The sequence below is a fragment of the Rhinolophus ferrumequinum genome, chromosome 20 (assembly GCF_004115265.2).
Source record: "Rhinolophus ferrumequinum isolate MPI-CBG mRhiFer1 chromosome 20, mRhiFer1_v1.p, whole genome shotgun sequence".
Taxonomy (NCBI): domain Eukaryota; kingdom Metazoa; phylum Chordata; class Mammalia; order Chiroptera; family Rhinolophidae; genus Rhinolophus; species Rhinolophus ferrumequinum.
In genome coordinates, this window is record NC_046303.1 from 1,422,649 (window position 1) to 1,442,938 (window position 20,290).

General features: G+C 42.5%; 1 protein-coding gene across 1 annotated transcript in view; it reads left to right on the forward strand.

The window, feature by feature from the left end:
- Positions 1–20,290, forward strand: part of ABCA13 (ATP binding cassette subfamily A member 13) — a 241,923-nt gene that overhangs the window by 130,035 nt on the left and 91,598 nt on the right. The window contains exon 38 of the mRNA XM_033088866.1: positions 2,675–2,780. Coding sequence (XP_032944757.1) covers positions 2,675–2,780 — 106 coding nt within the window. The remainder of the gene's footprint in view (positions 1–2,674; positions 2,781–20,290) is intronic.

A 20,290-nucleotide genomic window follows, 5' to 3' on the forward strand; every position in this document is an offset into this window, starting at 1 on the left:
AAATAGAAAAGGACTTTGTAGCGCTTTTGAATAAAAGAAGCTTGGTGTAGGTCCTGTTGGGTCCATCTGAATCGGCCGTCAGGTACAAATACTGACTTAACAGCTGTGCTAGAAGGTAGGTAGCAGATACTAAAGAAAACATGAAAACTCAACGTGGGACTTGCATTTCCCAAACTTGATAGATGCCCTGTCATCAAAGCCATGCGGAATATTCCATTCTGGATGTTGTGTTTTCACACACAAGGCACTTGGTCAGAGGAGCGTCAGGACCACAGTCTAGCTGCTTTCACTTAGCATGGGGAAAACAGCCCAGAATAACAGGGGTGATATCCACCATCCAGAACCCAATGCTTTGAATACAGCAATCATTGTCATGTTGTTGTTGAAAACGTGACCTTTATTGGCCTTATGTGCTCATTTGGTGACATTGACATTTTTTTGTATTCTCACAGCCTCTGGCACGGTGTGCCTGCAGTTAGGACGAGCTGACACTAGATGGCGCTCATCTCATAACATTCTGACTGTCCTAGCCTTGCCTTTCCCTTCCTACGTGTGGCTTTCCAGAATTCTGACAGTGAACCCTGATACTTAGCGTTGTGGTCTGTGAGATTATGGAGAGCAAAACGTCTGCCCTTATTCTGTTTCCTCCTCCCATACACACGTGTGCACACATGTCCACACATCCACACACATGCACACACAGGCGTGTGACGAAAGGAAGAAAAGGGGGAAAGTTTAAAAAGAATAGATGAAGATTGCTCTCTCTATAACAGAATACTTCCTTCATTATCAAGCTACGCTTCATGGAATTCACAGTTGCATTTGAACATTAAGTGAAACCTCCGTTTAGAATAAGATACAAAGGAAACGCTGCTCACTGAACACTTCTGGACCAGCACTGTCTCCCTTATCTCTAGTTTCATTCTTTATCAATGCACCAGCTGAGTGCTTGTCATGCTAGGCCTGCATGCCCTCCTCTCCAGTGGGACACAGTGCTGGTGTCATGGGCTGATGGGACACCTGTGGTCGTCCCACCACACTTCTCCTCCCAGCCCACCTAGGACCCCATGCTGCAGCCGGCAGGCACTGTTCTCTCCACTTTGCATATAAATGCATTCAGTGTTTGCAACAATTCTGCTCCAATTCTGTCCTGCAGAGGGCGGAGGGTGGAGGGCACAGAGTCCTCTCAGCAGGACCCTATCCCAGACTAATGAACCACCTGCCCAGACTCTGCAGCTCTCCCCTCCCTCAGGCTTGCTTGCTGCTCCCCTCTGGTGTCCCCTGCACGTCTTCCCTGGGGACTGGAGGCTCCTCAGAATGCCGGGACACAGCAGTCCTTTGTGTTTATAACCTTCAGTAGCTTCAGTTAGCATGTGCTGCCGCTTCCAGAAGTCCAGGAGGTGGCCGACTCGGGGTGCTCAGTCGGTCCGTTGAGTGTGAGGTCCCCACGGGATGGCAGTGACACCGCCATGACAGCAGGGGAAGGCAGGAGCTGGGCCAGGGCCAGACACTGGTCTCTGGGATGCAGGCAGGGGATGGAGGGAGAGGCACCTGTGCGATGCTGCTGACACAGCAGAGTGACCAGCATGGAGCCGGCCTGGTGTGTGGCACAGCCCTCCTTTCCAAGGTCACTGCCTAACCTCCAGGTGTGGCTCAAGGGCCTGAGCACCCGCCATCCAGCGCCCAGCACATGTCCTCTGTCTTGGCCCCAGTGGCTTCCTCTCCTCACTGTCGCTGGTTTGGGGCTGAACCCTGGGTTTGAACAAACCAGGTTGGAATTCTGCTTCGGGCACTCACCAAGTGGCTTCAAGCCATTTTCTTTTTTTTTTTTAACTGGGGAATATTGGGGAACAGTGTGTTTCTCCAGGGCCCGTCAGCTCCAAGTCGTTGTCCTTCAGTCTAGTTGTGGAGGGCGCAGCTCAGCCCCACGTCCAGTCGCCATTTTCAGTCTTTAGTTGCAGGGGGCACAGCCCACCATCCCATGGTGGGAATTGAACCGGCAACCTTGTTGTTGCAAGCTCGCGCTCTAACCAACTGAGCCATCCGGCTGCCCCACCAGTAGTTCAGCGGCAGCTTGTTGTTTTCAATCTAGTTGTGCAGGGCACAGTTCACTGGCCCATGTGGGAACTGAACTGGCAACCCTGTTGTTCAGCGCTCACGCTCTAACCAACTGAGCCATCCAGCTGCCCTTCAAGCCATTATCTTAAGTGAACGCTCTGGGGGATGAGGTGCACTGTCACCCATGGAGGAGCCGTGCTCAGTGGATACTCACACAGAACACCTTCCCCCTGAGACATAAGCTGTGAGTGGAACCACTTGACTGACCAGTGCATCTCTGCACGTCTGAGTCACTGACTCGAGTGGAACTCGCTTCGCTGTGTCGGGGACATCACTATGCCCCCTGCTGTGGGTCTGACCAGCCTCGCCAGAATGCAAGTGCCTGACGGTCATCGTCAGGGTCACTCATCCTTGTGTCCTATGAGCAGCCTTACAGCCAGCTTACTGAGAACGGGGTGGCCTTAGAGTTCTGCCCATTGAGTGAATGACTCCATGAAATGTGATGCGTTTGGGGACTATTGTTGTAATGACCTCGGTGGTAATTAAGGCAGAAGAAAAAGTGCAGTGTGGAAAGGAACATAAAATAATACAAAACTCTTTTTTCATTTTCAAAAAGGTGTTTCTGATGCTTTTGCAAGATTCCCCAAAGCAATCTGACCTCGCCCCGGGGCCCGAGCTGGAGCCGCAGAGACACCAGCCTGCAGAGAGCGATCCTGGCTGCTGTGAGTACAGAGCGTGTCTGCATTCGTGCAGGAGGGACATACCACTGCCTGTCACTCAGAGCCCTTGTTTGGAGGTTGAGCACAGAGAGGCTGAAGCAGGGGCAGGGTGTAATTGTTCAGAGGCAGCAGGCTTCGTCTTTTGCTTTGAACAAAACAAGTGTGTGTTTGTGGGCAGCTTCATGTTTTCTCCAGGACTTACTATATAAGCACTTTCTTAGTGTATAAATGAGAGGGATGAAGGCAGCACGTCTGTCTCACCTGCATCACCGACACTCAGCCCAGCCCACGTTCATGGCGGGCTGCATGGGCAGACGCTTCGCTGGGACCAGGCTGACGTGGAGAGACGCACGCGTGAGCCTTGTCTTCACGGAGCTTCTGTCCACACCCCCCGGAACATGGGCCTGGGTTCCATGGGCAGACGTCCGTGTGCAGGCATCCGCGACCAAGCAGGATCCAGATTTGGTTTCTAGGCGCGTGACTGCAGCCCAGTCAGTCTAGTTCCTGCGTATTTACCAGCAGTAACTCACTGCGGAGCACGGCTGGGCCCCAGCGGTGTGGGGGGACCGAACCTCGGAGCCCTTCTCCAGGGGCCTCTGCCCTCAGGCCCCTGAATGAACAGCCGAAGTTAATGATGTTCATATTAGATGTTCACCAAACCGCGTTCTCGCCGGTGACCCTCCAGTGTCCCCGTCACTGCCCTTCCTCTCCAGCTGTTGGTATTTTCAGGATTAAAAAACACTGATTTTAGGCATTGGTGTGTAGGGGTTTCTCATTGTGGTTTCAGTTTGCATTCCCTGATGATTAATTACATTGGGTATATCTTAGTTTAACAACTTAGTTTGTTGAGATACAATTCACGTACCATACAGTTCACGCCTTTACGATGTGCATGTCACTGGCTTTGTGGAGTCGGATGTCCGTGACCACTGTGAATTGTAGAACACTTTCATTACCCCAAATGAAAGCACTTAACCGTCGCCTCCCATCAGCCGTGTCACTCAGCCCAGCTGACCTACAGCCCGCTCTCTCTGTGGATGGGCCAGTTCTGGACTTTTCCTATAAGTGGAACCTCACACTGTGTGGTCCTTTGTGACTGGCTTTGTGCACTCAGTGTGACGTGTTCCAGGGTCACCCACGTTGACCCTGTGTCAGAACTTCATTTCTTTGGATTGACGAATAACATTCCATTGTGTGCATGGATCACGTTTTGTTTGTCCATTCATCACTCGATGGCCATTTGTCTTGTTTCCAATTTTTGGCTAACATGAATATAACTTGAACATTGTGTACAAGTTGTTAGTGGATGTGTTATCTCTTGGGTCTGTGTCTAGGAGCGGAATTGCTGGATCACGTTTTAACCATATGAGAATTTCTAGAGCGTTATCCAAAGTGCTCGCACCATTTTACGTTCCCACCAGCAGTGTTTGAGGGTCTGATTTGTCCACATGCTCACCAATGCTGGTCATTGTGGTCTAATGACAACGTAGTGGCCGTGGAGTGCAGTCTAATTCTAGGTTAGATTTGCACTTCCCTAACGGCTGAGAGTGTGAACACCTTTTCATGAGCTTACTGGCCATTTGTGTGACTTCCTTGGAGAAATGTCTATCGGATTCTTCGCCAGTTTTAAAAATGGAACAAATTATATCCTGGAGTTGTTACGGTTTTTTTACTATGGAATTGTGATTTTTTTTATTATGAAGCATGATATTAACTGTGGGTTTTTACAAGATTCCCTTATGAAGTTGAGGAAGTATGGATCTATTTCCTGTTTAATGAGTGTTTTTATCATGAAGGGGGTTGAAGTGTGCCCAGGGACTTTTCTGCATCTATTGAGACTGTCATGTGTTTTTTGTCTTTTGTTGATTGATGTGATGTATTTCATTCAGTGAGTTTTGGATGTTAAAACAGCAATGCACTGACCAACTGGGATAAATTCCCCTGGGTCTCGGTACATAATCCTTTACATATTGCTGGATTTCAATTGCAAGTGTCTTGCTGAGGATTTTTGAGTCTATATTTATAACAAGTGTTGGTCTGTACTTTTCTTTTCTCATGATGTCTTTGTTTGGTGTTGCTGTCATGGTGATACTTTAGACTGAATTGGGAAGTATTCTCTCCTTTTATAATTTTTTGGAAGTGTTTGTGGAGAATTTGCTAGTGAAGCTATGTGGATCTGAATTTTCTGTGGGTAGTTATTTTGATGAATTTCTTTACTTGTTACAATTTCTTTACTTATTACAGGTTTATTCAGATTGTTTCTTCTTGAATCAGTTTTGGTGTTTCGTGTCTTTCTAGGAATGTGTTCACTGCATGTGAGTTGATTGGCATACAATTGTTCGTAGCACTGATTTACAATTTCTTTTGTTTACATAAGGTTGGTAGTAACATTCCCATCTTAATTTCTGATGCTAATAATTTGTGTCTTCTTTTGTTTTCTTCATTAATCTAACTTAAATGCTACCAACTTTATTAATCTTTTCATGGGATCAGCTTTTAGTTTCACTGACTTTATTGTTTTTCCCTTTTCTATTCCATTCATTTCAGCTTTAATTTTTGTTTCATTCTTTCTGCTTGTTTTAGATTTAGTTGGCTCCTTTTCTCCCAGTGTCTTAAGGTAGAAGTTTATATTATTGATTTGAGATCTTTCTTCTTTGATAAGGTCATCATTTACAGGTATGAATTATTCTCTAAGCACTGCCTTTTTGTGTATCCCAGAAGTTTCAGTATGTTGTGTCTTCACTTGTATTTACCTCAAACTATTTTCAAATTTTCCTTTTGATTTCTTCTTTGGTCCATTGGTTATTTAGTATTATGTTTTTAAATTTCCACGTTTGTGAGTTTGCCAAATTTCTTTTTGTTAGTTTGAAATCATTCCATTGTGACCAGATTAAAACTTAGTCTGATTTTAATCCTTTTCAATGTATTAAACCTTGTTTTATGGCCTAAAATGTGGACTATCCTGGAGAAAGTTCCTTGTACCCTTGAAAAGAATGTGCATTTAGTCCATTCCCACTGTTGTGATGAGTGTTGGGTTCGATAGATGTCTGTCATGTCTAGTTTGTCTGTAGTATCGTTCAAATCTTCTATTTCATTGTTGACATTCTGGTAAATTATTTTATGCATTAATGGTATGTGAATATTGTTGTTTCCAACTTTTATTGTTCAATTGTCTATTCCTCCTTTTAATTCTGTTAGATTCTGTTTCATGTACTTTGGGGCTCTATTAGGTGCATAAATGATCATAGTTTGGGTATTTCCTGATGGAAGGCTTGTTTTGTACCTTTTATAGTCTTCTTTCCTTTTTGTAGTCTTCCTGACCCTTTTAGTCCATGCTGACATTGCATCTGATGAAATGATTTTCACAAGAACTTTGTGCGCCTTCCTTGGTTTTCAGTATTATCCCTCCACTAGACAAAAGGCAGATCTTTTGAGATGATCCCATCTCTATTTATGGCTTCTGCAGAGATGGTGGAGGAAACCACACCACGAAGCTTCCTAGAAGCCCTCTGGTTTGATGGACTACATCTCTGAGACCCATCCTCAATCTTTTTTTTTTATTATTATTTAAATCTAGGGAGTTTATTAGTGGAAGAGAATATCAAAGAGGACATTAATTAATTAGTAAATCTGTTTATATGTGTGTGTATTTACTATGGTAAAATATTCATGGTATACATTTTAAGTGACCAGTTCTGTGGCATTTGGTACATTCACACTGTTTTGCAATCATAACTGCCATCCACCTCCAGAACTTTTAAATCTTTCTCCACTGAAACTCTGTACACAATAACCACTAACTCCCCACTCCCTTCCTTCTACCTGCTGGCAGCCACCATTCTGTTTCATATCTCTATGAATTTGACTACTCTATGAATCTCATATAAGAGGAATTATACAATATTTGTTGTTCATGACTGGCTTGTTTCAATTAGCATAATGGCTTCAAGGTTCATCCATGCTGTAGTGTGGGTCAGAACTCCATTCTTTTTTAGGACTGGATAATATTCCATCATGTATATATATCACATTTTGTTTATCCATTCATTAACGGACACGGGTTGCTTCCACCTTTTGACTGTTCTGAATAATGCTGCTGTGATCATGGGTGCGCAAATATCTGAGTCCTTGCTTTCATTTGTATTGTGTACATATTAAAAAACGGAATTGCTGGATCGTGTGGTGTGTTTAGTTTTTAAGGAATCACCATATCATTTTCAAAAGTGACTGCAGTAATTTACATTTCCACCAGCAATACACAAGTGTTTCAACTTCTCCACAGCCTTGCCAACACTTACGGCTTTTCTGTTTCTATGATAAAAGCCATTTTAATTGTATGTTAAGTGGTATCATTGTGGTTTTGGTTTTATTTTACTAATAAGTAGTGATGTTGAGTATCTTTATAGGGATTTAGTGTCCGTTTGTATATCTTATTTTGACAACTATCTATTCAAGTCTTTTGATCATTTTTAAAATAGACTTCATTTTTTAAGACACTTCTAGGTTCACAGCAAAATTGAGCAGAATACACAGAGAGTTTCCATATATCCACTTACATACACATATACATACACAACTTCTCCCACTATCAACATCCAGAACCAGAGTGGTACATTTGTAACAATCGATGAAGCTGCATTGCACATTATTATCACCCAGAGTCCAGAGTTTACATTAGGATTCACTCTTGGTGTTGTGTATTCCATGGATTTTGAGAAATGTACGATGACGTGTATTATCCTTGTAGTGTCATAGAGAATAATTTTATTTCTGTAAAAAGCCTCTCTGCTCTGTTTATTCATCCCTCCCTCCCTGCTAACCCTTAAAACCACCTTTGTCCATTTGTTTTTCTTTTGTTGTTGAGATGTAGGAGATCTTTATATTTTCTGGATCTCAGTCTCTTACCAGATACATGATGTGGAAATATTTTCTCACAATCCATCCATATTAGATGCACAGAATATTTTTTTATTTCAATGAAGTCTTACCTGTTTTTTATTTTTTTGTCTGTGCTTTTGGTGTTATATGCAAGAAATAGAGTTCACTGACCTTGTAATTGTATATCCATATCTTCCCTCAAATTATAGTTTTCTGCCATATTTCTTCAAATAATCACTCTCTCACCTTTTCTCTCTCTTCTTCTGAGACTCCCATAATACGTATACTAGTTTTCTGTGTAGCGTCTCATAATTCCCTTAGACTCTGTTCACTTTTCTTCATTCTTTTTTAATTTTGCTTCTCAGACCTGAAAATTTCAAGTCACTATCTTTAAGATTATTGATTCTTTTTCCTATTCATATATACTAGTGAACTTCTTTACTGAATTTTTCAATTCAGTTACTATATTTTTCAGCTCTGGAATTTGTTTGGTTCTTTTTTAAAAATATAATTTCTATCTCTTCATTGATTTTTTGCTTTTCTGATTTACTTTTGTTCTTTGTGTTTTCCTTTAGCTCTTTCAGCATTTAAAATAGTTGTTTTACAATTTTTAGTTAGTAGGTCTGGTATGTGTTTCTTTAAAGACTAATGGGCTGTGTTTCCTTGTTTTTGTTTGTTTGTTTGTTTGTGTGTGATTATTTGTTGAAATTTAGATTTTTGAAAAACAGCCACTTCTCCCCATCTTTGCAGACTAATGTGTGCTAGACATGTCCTTGTCCCCTGAGGCGTAAGGTCTTCTCAATTGTCCCAGTCATGTGTCCTGTTTGGGACGTGTGTGCTTGTTTTCTGATTTCTCTTGGCTTCTTTTAATAGCTTAATTTTTCAAAGAATCTCACCCCAGCTTCCTGGGTTATCAGGTATTCTATTGTAGTCCCCTATGAATAATATCTTGCCCAGGCATCCTACTGTCCCCCTGCAGTTTTCATATTCTTCCTTGTGTGGCTTCCAGCCTGAGATCCAATCTGTGTCACTGTTCCCATCTGAGCTCCAAGTTAGGTAAAACAGACACTAGTCCCTTATACAGCCCACAACCAGGCCAGAATTTTGCAAAAATAATTTCGACTCTGCTCTTTCTTCTTTGAGAAAGGGATCTAGGAATTGGACCATTTCCTGACTGCACTGCTCTGGGGAAGGGGTGGGGCAATTGTGATTAAAAATGCCATGAAATTTCCTACTGTTTTGAATATATATATATATATATTTTTGGACTGGGAGTTTGCTTGGTAGCAATATATCTTTGATTGTCTTCAAGCTTCTATAAAATTATTTTAGTCAGGCTGCAGTTGTTTATTTGGTGTTTCTGTGGGGAAACAGGGACCTGGAGCTTCCTATTCTGCCATCTTGCTGATGTCATCACCTTAATCTTTTTAAAGGGCTGTTTTTGTGACTGAATACTCTGACCTTTTGATTTTTTTGAGGTTCTGGCAAAAGGTTGTACAGTTACACACTTAGCCTTTTCTTCTGCCCTGTTATCAATAGCTTTCTTGGACTTTTAGTACCTTTAAAACAATCTTGAAACATTGAGAACTTAAAAAATTATCAATTCCTGTTATTAACATTTCTTTTCTCAATTTATGTCTCTCCTTTTTTTATTTTACTATAAACATCAAGAAAAAAGAAGTCAGCATCTTCAACTGTTTGTTTGAAAAATCTCCTTAGCTAAATATGCCACTTTATTACTTACAAATTCTGCTTTTCATGTAACTGGAAGAAATAATTTTGCTAAGTTTTCAACCACTCCATAACAAAGCTATCCCTGATCCAGTTTCTACTGACACATTACTCACTGCTTTCTGAGCCCCTGTGGTCAGCATCTCCACAGTTCAGCTTTCTACTAATAGTCTGTCCAAGGAAATTTAGGCTTTCTCTACCATGCTCCTCAAAATTCTTGCATCTTTTGTCCACTCTCTGACTTAAACCCATCCTTACATTTTTCAGTAGTTGTTAATGGCAGCTCTCGATTTCTAGTTACTAGAATCTGTGTTACTTTTCTATTGCTGCTAACAGATTATCATCAGTTTAGCTGATTAAAACATAGTCATTTATTATCTTGCAGTTTCTGTAGGTTGGAAGTTAGGGCACAGCATCACTGGGTTCTCTGTTCAGGATCCCAGGAGCCTGAAACAGTGGATGGTGCCATCCTCAGGGCCTTCTAATCTACAGTCCTCTTCAAGGTTCTCTTCCACCCTCATTCAGGTCATTGGCAGAATTTGGTTCCTTGTGGTTGTAGGACTGAGATCCCTGTTTTTTGTTTTTTGTTTTTGCTGGCTGGCAATTGGATTTGTTCTCCATTTCTAGAAGTCACCCTCAAGTCTTAGCCACAGGGCCCACTGACAATATGGCATGTATCTCCTTCAGAGTGAGCAGAAGGGTCTCTGTTCTGATTAACTTAAAGGCAACTGCTTAGAGACCTAAATTAGATCTGTAAGATCTCTTTGTCTTTGCCATGTGATGTAACGTAACTGTAGGAGTGACAGCCACCATCCTCAAGGTCTCACCCATACCCACAGGGAGGGGATTATACAAGGGTGTGAATCACTACGGGGTCATTTTAGACTCATGCTTACCAAAAATAGGATTATAGCACGCTCGCTCAATTGAATTTCCATGATACTAATGAGTTTGAGCCCCCCTTCTTCATGTTTCTTGGCCATTTGACTTTCCTGTTTTGTAACTTTTGTCGTTCACCTTTGAATTATATCTTTTTCAAGGTTAGTGTCTTAAATTTATTTTCACTAACATATAAACTGCCTACATCTTATCACATTGGCATATTTCTTAGTCATACAATCAGATGAATTTTCGTAGTACACACCTGCGTAGCCACAACTCAGATCGAGCTGGGACATTTCTAGCACCTCAGCGGGTTCCTCATGTCCTCTCCAAGTCAGAACTGCTCCCAAAAGGTAACTTTATCACTTTAGAATAGTTTTTGCCCATTGTTGAACCTTATATAAATGGAATCATACAGTATGTAAGAGAGTCTCTGTTTTTTCTCTCTATATTTTGTCTTTGAGAGCTATTCACACTATTGCTTGTATAATTTCTGTGTAGTAATAATCTAAAATTATAATTTGTCTCTATGTTTTACTGTTTATATAAAATTTTTATTTTAACTGGACATACGCATTATTTTCTCTTTCCATTATTAGCATTTTGCCTAAAAGTTTAATTTCTGAGCATTCATTTCTTTTAAGATATATTAGTTAATGACTTCTTACGTAAGAGCTAAGTTTGCTTTATGACTGTTATGTTCTCATAAACATTTTGTCATGATTGAGAATTTAGGATAATTTACATTGAAAATTTATCACCTACATATATCCTCTTCATTATGGTTATCCATCTGTTTTGAAAAATGATAATTTCATGTTCTGAATTTGGGGAACATTATGAAAATCCATGTAAATATGTTAGAAATAAAACATGGGCAAAAAAAGCTAATGTTGTGTGAAAACGACCGGTAGTTTTAATTTAAGAAAAAACCCCAAGGAAAGAAAAATTATAGTGTTTTCTATTACTATTGTAAAATATGATATAAAAAATGTAATTTTATTTTTTTATTCAAATTACAAATTGTGAAACTGAAAAATACATAATTTAAAAGTCTAAGTATTTCATTACTAAAAAAGAAGTGAGACCAGGATGCAGTAAAACAAATTTACCAATTTTATCATATTCTGCAAAATTCTCTCATAAAACTCAACATGGGACCTCTGCCTAAGTGAAATTTATATTTCTTAGTAGATAAAACTTTATCAAAATGCTAGATCAGGATTTTGGAGACAGTGTGTGTCAAATGTCTTCTAGTGAAGTGTTTTAGTCACTTTTTTTTTTTTTTTTTGGTGTGATCCACACTAGAGAAATGTAATTTCTAGGACAACCATTTACAGAAACCTTTCTCCCCCACTGATGCCCTCAAAAATGACTGTTTTGTTACTGGTTCCTGCTCCCAGGCTGCACCTCCTGTGGGCACCCCGTGTCTCTAACAGGCCCAGGTCTCCAGAAACAGTCTTCCAAAGGGCCAGATCTCAAATAAGTCACTTCTTCTCTGAGAGATTGAGGAGGGCAAAATAAAACATAAAATATATACTTTTTAGCCACAGGGACCCCAGAATCTGCACTGAAATGAGTTCTGTAGACTGATGCCTCGACGTGCACATTTGTCCTCATGCCTCTGAGAGGGGTGGGCCAGTCACTTCGTCATGGAGCAAGAAACCATTTATTAGCTGCCTGGAGGGCGTCAGACACTCTGACAGGCACTTCCTGTGCATTTTTCTCACTCAGTCCTCAAGGCCAGCTTGGAAACAGGTTTTGCTGGTGCTGTTATCCGTTCTCAATGCAGAGCCTGAGTTTGGAGGACCTCCCTGATCTGCCCATACTCTCAGGAGGGCCAGCATGAAATGCCTGTCCAGGCACCATACCTGATAATCTAGTGTTTGTTATAATATAATCTTTGAAAATTACATAGATAACTGGATTAACTAGTTGAGTGCCTGAAAATTTAGTGACCTCACATCAGAATGACAACCAGGAGAATTTGTGAGAACACAGATTATGGAGATCTACCCCCAGATTTTCTGATTCAGTAGTTCTAGGATAGGGCCTGAGAACTTGCATTTCTATCAGGCTCCCAGGTGATGTTGCTGGTCTAGGCACTGTGATACCTGCTGCTCTGGAGTGAGAGCAGGAGGATTCCACTCAGAACCATCAATTCTGGGTCTCTTCTCTCTTTCTATTGCTTTCTACCAGTGCGCTGGTGTTATGGCCTGAACTGTGTCCCCCCAAATCTTATATGTTGAAGCCCTGACCCCCAGTACCTCCATGTGGGACTGTATTTGGAGATGGGGTCATTGAAAAGGTGACTCGGGTTAAATGAGGTCATCTGAGTGCCCTCACCCAGTGTGCTTGGTGTCCTTATAAGAAGGGGAGACTGGGGCACTGAGAGACGCAGAGATGTGTGCCCGGAGGGATGATCGGCGTGGAACACACGTTTCTTGCCTGAAGAACTGAGCAGAAGAACGAGTAGGTGGACCTGTGCCCTTGCATGGGAAGGCGGTGGTGACAGTTGGCCTCCTCTGGGTTCACTTCTGGGGCTTCTGTGTCTGTGTGTCACTGTGTACCTCTGGTCTTTGGAGGAGCAGGTCGTACGCCCTGCCTCACAGCCTCAGAGTGCAGCACATGGGTGTATCATGGCCCCGGCTGCTATGTTCATGGTAGAGTTTTAAGAAAAGAGACATTTAGAAAGTTTAAAAATTACCTGGGCACTTTTTAAAAACAGCTTTATTGGGGTATAATTGATATACAAAAAAAAAAAAGCCTATTTAATGCGTACAGTTTGATGAGTTTGGACATATGCATGCTCCTGTGAAAGCCTCACTACAATTGAAGTACTAAACACATTCATTAAACCCCCAGATTTTCTCATGCCCCTCCCCCCTTTTCTATGGTAAGAACATTTAATGTGAGATCTACCCATTAACAAATTTTTAAATGCGTAACACAGTATTGTGGACTCTCAGTATCATGATATGTCGCAGATCTCCAGAACTTAATCATCGTCCTTCACCGAAACTTCATGCCCACTGGACAGCAGCACCTCTGCCCCCACCCCCACAACCACTGTTCCACTCTCTGCTCCTACCAGTCGGACCGTGTTGGTTACCTCACATAGATGCAGTCAAGTAGTCTTTGTCCTTCCGTGACGGGCTTGTTTCACTCAGCGCAATGTCCTTCAGGATCATCCATGTTACCAATGGCAGGATCTCCTTTTTTTATCACTGAGTAACATTCCAAAGTATGTATATACCACGTTTTCTTTATCCATTCATCTGTTGATGGACATTTGCGTTGTTCCTACAGCTTGGCTACTGTGAATAATGCTGCAGTGAACATGGGGGTGCAGGTAGCTCTTTAAGATCCTGATTTCAATTATTTTGGACACATGCCCAGAAATGGGGCTTATGGGTCACATGGTAGCTCTATTTTGAGTTTTTCAGGCCCTTCCCTACTGTTTTCCATAGTGGCTGCACTCATGTACCGTCCCAACAACAGTACGTAAGGTTCCCTTTTCTCTACGTCACCAAAAGTCGGTGCTCAGCAAAGGAAACAAAATGCAAAGGGAACCTTACAGAACGGGAGAAAATGTGTGCAAATCATCCATCAGATAAGGGTCAATAGCCAAAGTACAGAAGGGACTCCTACAACTCAATAGCAGAAGGCTCTGAAATAACCTGATTGAAAAATGAGCAAAGGACGTGAATAGATGTCCCCAAAGAAGATGTGCACGTGGCTGGCAGACACATGAAAAGGTGCTTGGCGTCACTGCTCATCACGGAAATGCAAGTCAGACCCACTGGCTTCTCCCTCACCCCCGCTGGGATAGCTGTCACCAAAGCCAACCAACCTACCAAACCACCAACCAACCAAACAACCAAACAAACACACACACACAGCCTGTGTGCTTCCTCAGAAGGCAGATTTTTAGACCCAGCTTCCACTAGTTTTGTTTCTGAAGACTTCGGTGCTTACATTTTTAAACAAGCACCTGATTCCCACAGGGGTCTATGGGCGCTGCTGTGAAGAGCAGCCTGTTAGAGTCTCTTGAAGCTCGAGGTTCATGTGAAAGACCACAAGTCCATCGAATGCAGAGTGAATCTGGACACAGCTGTTTTCTCTTTCCAAGGCTTTGCCACGCCTTTTGTTTGTTCTTGAAGCAGTACCACATTACCTGAACTTCATCTTCTTCCACAGCTGAATCCTCTGTATTTCATTCCTAATTGCTGCTCTTGTGCGGATGGAAAGTGGTTTCGGCAGTGCTTAACGGGCAGGGTCTGCAGCCTCTGATTTGCGTTGTAAGACAGTTCTGTTTGCACAGCCCACCCTGCGTGAGGAGGCCGTAATTCTCTGCCTCTTCAAAGAGCCGTCCCACGTTCTCTGTCTCCTGGGCTTAACCACGGTGTTAACCCCACAGCGCTCTCTTTATCTTTTTGTCCATATTTCCTGAAACTTCAAAAACTGCCTTTCCTGCAAGCAAGGTGGGGAGGAAACGTGACTGCTGCCAACGATACATGCCAAAGAAGGTTTGTTTCCCACATTAGGAAAAACCAGCAGAGCTGATGGCGGGGTGCTTTGCAGAAAACAGTCTGCCAGAATAAAAATGGAATTGAAATGGACTTGGGCCGGGTAACGGTGGTGGCAGGTGCCAGAAGGCAGCGGGGCTGTGGGAGGCTGCGAGCCGGAGGCACTGAGACTTGGCAGCCACGCGGATCAGAGCGGCCGGAGGAAGCGCCCAGCGTTGGTGAGGGACAGTGCTAGCCCTCCTTCCCGAAGGGAATCTCATCTGTATGTGGAATATTTGACAAAGAATGTGCTTCACTCTTGAGAGTAGTCGTTGCCTCCAAGGCAGGGTAATTATGGCAGCACTTGGCCACTTGGCAGGAGCGGCTGTGGATGGCGTCCATCGGCGGTTTGCCTTCAGGAAGCCGCAAGGCTTCTCCACCCTCACTTCCCTGCGCTGCCAGCTCGGTCCTCTCTCCCCGCCCCAGCCCCAGCCCCAAGGCCTCCTCCATCGTGGGTAGACGTGCCTCGGAATATCTGATCCATTTCCTAAAACCACAGCAGAGAAACATGGCTTTGCCTTCTCACCTGCTTCGACTTTCTGTTTTCACTCTGCTCAACAATGGGACTGAAATGGAGCCACTGGTAGTAGCCCGAGCACAGCTCTCCAGTCCCCAGGCATGACAGTGAATGCTGAGAGCGGGAGGGAACTATGCGATGCTTAGGTGGTGTTCTCTGAGGGGCAAGGATGGAGCCGCGAGGGACGCAAGCCTCCCGTTGGGGAAGTCAGAAACAGACACTGATGCTGAATGCAGCCCTTGTGCGGTAACCCTCCATGTACGCGTCCATCAGGCGGTGTGAGCGGCTGGAGGGTGAGGACTGAGCTCCACTCTTGCCGTCATGAAGACTTCACTGCCTGTGAAGAGACAGACATGGCAGGTGACAGGACAGTTGGGAGGGGACACAGGGCTACCGTCCCAGGGAAGACCTGGTGGTGGGGACGCTTTTCTTCTGGTCAGCTGTTTATAGACCTCCCCACCCCCACTCGTACCAGATGCCACCTTGCTCCTGTTTGCATGTCATCACAAACTTTTCCTAAAGAAACTGTTCATCCCAGTCTTCAAATGAGGTCTGCTGCCAGTGGAGCCCAAGTGGCCACCCGCCGCCCGCTGCACACCCACCTCTCCGATGTGGTCAGAACAGGACCAAGGTGAGCATGTCTGGGCTGTGTGGAAACCATCAGGATTCCATTTCCCTCACCGCCCATCACCAGCTCAGAGGGAGCTCAGGTTTGAAACCCAAGTGGGGTGGGCAGCCTTGAAGCCCCAGGGGTCCTGTCCTTGATGCAGTGACTTGCCCACCTAACACGTAGTTAGTGGAGAAGCCGGGGCTGTCACCCCTGTTCCCTGAACATGAGGTCACTGTCTTTTTAAGGCAGGTTGACTCAAACGACTTCCAGCAACCTTTAAAATGTTCAAAAATTGTGGCTGGGTGTAAGGGATGACCTGTTCCAAAGTGAGATCTGAATTTGATGCTGTAATTTGGGCTGTTACAAGCGAGGTGCTCTTTAAAGAACCAAATTAATGACACATCACAGGTGCAGCAATTGAACTTGCATGATAGGTAGACAATTAGTCTTACCCAGCTATCTTTTTTAAATAATTGTTTTATTTTTCAATTACAATTGGCATACAATATTATATTAGTTTCAGGTGTACAACATAGTGATTAGACATTTATATAACATACAGAGTGATCATCCCGATAAATCTAGTACCCATCTGATACCATACATAGTTATTACAATATTATTGACTATATCCTCATGCTACACCCTACATCCCATGACTGCTGTGTAACAACCAATTTGTACTTCTTAATCCTTTCCCCTTTGTCACCCACCTCCAACCCCTTCCATCTGGCAACTATCAAAATGTTCTCTGTATCTATGAGTTTGTTTCTGTTTTATTTGTCTATTTTCTTCTTTAGATTCCACATATAAGCGAAATCACACTGCATCTGTCTTTCTCTGTCTAACATACTCCATACAGCACAGTACCTTCCAGGTCCATTCATGATGCCACAGGTGGCAAGGACCCATTCTCTTACATGGCCGAGCAATATTCCATTCTATATATGTACCACGTCCTCTTTATCCATTCATCGGTGGATGGACACCCCGACTGCCTCCACATCTTGGCCACTGTAAACAATGCTGCAATGAACATATGGATGCACATGTCCCTTTGAAGGAGCATTTTGGGTTTCTTGGGATACTCACTTCAGATCGAAAGACACACACAGACTGAAAGTAAAGAGATGGAAAAAGTTGTTTCATGAAAATGAAAAAAGAAAAAAAACCCCAAAAATTGGGGTAGCAGTAGTTATACCAGATAAAATAGACTTTAAAACAAAGGCTATGCCCAGCTATCTTATTATTTTTTTCTTTTCTTTTTTTTTCTTAGAAAAATTATGCATAGAAAAACAGTATGGTTGTTCTAAGAAATGAACAGGTAAAGCATTGTATAAGAAATGAACAGGAAAGCATTATAAAAGATGGGTAATGTATAGTTATGAAATTATTATGAGTAAAACAATTTAGGTAGATATGCTTCTAGTTAGCTTTTTAAAGAATTATGCCTCATTAATATTGATTTTGCTTTTTAAGAAATATTTAACCAAGGTACAATAACCTAGCATAGCTTTAAAATTTGTTCATGTTTTATCACCAGGATTAATATTTAAGAGATAACTGTATTTTGGGTTTTATGTCATATTAATAAGCATACAAGTGTCGCAAAAACATTTTCCTTTCCTTTTATTTTTCTTTCTATTCTTTTTTCTATTCCCTCTGTCTTCTTTCTTTTCCTCCCCCTCCTCCCTTTCTTAAGGGGATGTTTAGTTTTGTTGGTTTTCTTACCCAAATGGTGTCAATAAGATAATTAGTTATGATTTGTATAAATGTCATAAACTGTGGTTTTTTACCAGGGCAGAGATGGAGGGCTGCACGCAGGTTTTGTAAATGGGGTCACTAAGGCACATACCCGTCCAGAATGTTCCGTGTGCTCACGACCAAGCAAGGGTGCGTCCCTGAGCCCTGGCGCTGGACTTTTCTAAGGGGTCCTCGTGAGACATTTCTGTTAATGCCTTTCCTAAAGGGTCACCTTCTTGATTAATCAGAAGCATTTCCCAAGGGACCACGGGGCCCTGTTCGTTTCCCATGCGGCTCGGCTGGGTGTGTTTCACTGGAGAGAGCAGATGCGTGACTGATGCCTTTTCCTATCTGGTGACGATTTTCAAGTCCCAGCTCATGACTGGGGTGTAGTCGTGACACCCAAATACCCTCTCCTTAGCCAAGTCGCTGTGTTTCTGTCTCGGAATCCTCGTCTGTTCCTGGCAGGTCCCCGCCACACTGGCGCCCTCCCTCCCCATCAGCGGGCACTTTTTCACTCTTGTCAGTTCCCTGCATGGCACCGCCCTGCACAGGCTCTGTCCCGCAGCTCCATACGTGATGCTGTGTGGCTCAGCTTCAATTGACGTGTTTCGTTTTCTGTCTGACTCCTTTATAAGACTGACAGCCTTTGAAAATGGTATTCAAAGCGATAACCCAGGATTTAACGTAGTCAGTACTATTTTGTTCCCTCACATTTAACATATTTCATAGCCTCTCCTGAACTGGGTGCATCTATATATAAGTGAGAGATTGAATTACGTTAGCTTTAAGGTCCGTTTCAACTCTAAAATCCTGTAACCCAGTGAACACAAAACGATACTATTTCTATTTCATAAAGTTGTTCTTCATTTTCTGAATAAGTATAGTCTTCGCAAAATAATTACTGATTACAAGATGCATAAATATTCATTGTTGAAGAAACCAAATATTGTGAAGAACATTAAAGTAGCCATGTTCTCACCACATAAATAAATCTTTCAGTAGGTTGAAAATGGGTATGCTACTTTACCTTTTCGAATAAAAACAGTTTGTCAAATAGAATATAAAGTGTAGAAATTATTTCATAAAAGACAACTTTTCACTGAAAGTATATACACCAAAATATTTTCTGGTTCAATACTAGTGTATTTATTAAATTGTATGTATTCTATATGTGTTATTGTGTAACATTCTTTTTTCATGATATATTTTTATTTTCCTTTATTTACATATTTAATGTTTTAATCCTCCCTCATTTTTTTGGCTAATGCCGTTAATATTTTGGGCCACATTTCCTCTCCCACTCATTGTAATCAGCTGCACTCCATGTTTGTATACAGACTTTGTTATAAAAGATGACGTAATTCTAGCTTAAATTGCTTTATTCACTGACAACATGTAGTGAACAGCACATCTGAGTATTTACCTGGCATGCTACCCCCTCCCCGCCCCCAGGTAGAGGCCAACACAGCTCACTGCAGGGCTCTGTTATAAGTGGGTCAGTTAATCCCCATGTGTCAGACATTCAAGCTCTTTCCAACTTCTTGCTGCTGTTCTGTCCGATGTAACAAACCACCGTGTTTGATATGCCTGATGAACTTCTGTGTATTGATTTTTAAAATACAGCTATCCTGTAGGAATTTGCTGTATTTGTTTCCCACAGAAAGTCTGCATGATCTCTTTTGCCACCAGCCCTGTATAAGAAGGGCTGTTTCTTTAAACAGTTAAGTGTCAATCATATTTGGTGTTAACGTCTTTAATCCTTACCACATTAGTGAGCTGGGAATCTTATTGTTTTAATTTACAGTAATCATCTGTTTTGTAGATTTTTAATAAGCTGCATATTTGTGCATGCTGCTTGGCCATTTTTGGTTGGGGACATTTCTTCTTTTTTTAAAATCGACTTGCAAGTATTGCCTTTGTAATGCTTTATTTTACCATCTTCCAGACATGGGGTGCACGTGGTAATGTGGAGCTCACACTGAGTGCACGCTGAGTCTTCGGTTATTCCTCACTAGGGTTAATGCTTGAAAATTGAAGCCATCAGACCAAAAAAAACAGAATTGCACATTTTCCCTCATCAATTTGGTGGTCAGGGTAAATGCAAATGCATAATTATGGATGTAACTAGAGTCCTTGAGTGTAACTGCACTCATAAGTCAAATAAGACAATTCATCACAATTTGGTTCAGCATTTTATCTGTTAAATTATTCACGTGACTACTTTTATGAGTTTAGCCATGAGTATTTGATTGGTGGTTGATTCATGGCCGTGGACTGTCTTAGCCCTTTACTTTTCCCGTTTATGTCCGATCAGCATATGTGGGGAGGTGGGGAGAACTTACGTTTCTTAATATGAGCAGTGCCTTTTCCCACCGACTGACTGGGCCTCTCTGGTGGGCATTTACTATGACCGGAGGCCGACATTATACCTGCTCGGCTTGTTTCATAAGGATGGTAATGATAATTACCTGGAAGGAAAATATTGTGAGTCTCTAGTTTACAACTGAGGGAAATGATATTCAGAGAGGGTCCGTCATTGTCCAGAAGTCACAGAGCACGCTGCAGGCTTCCGGCCCAGGTC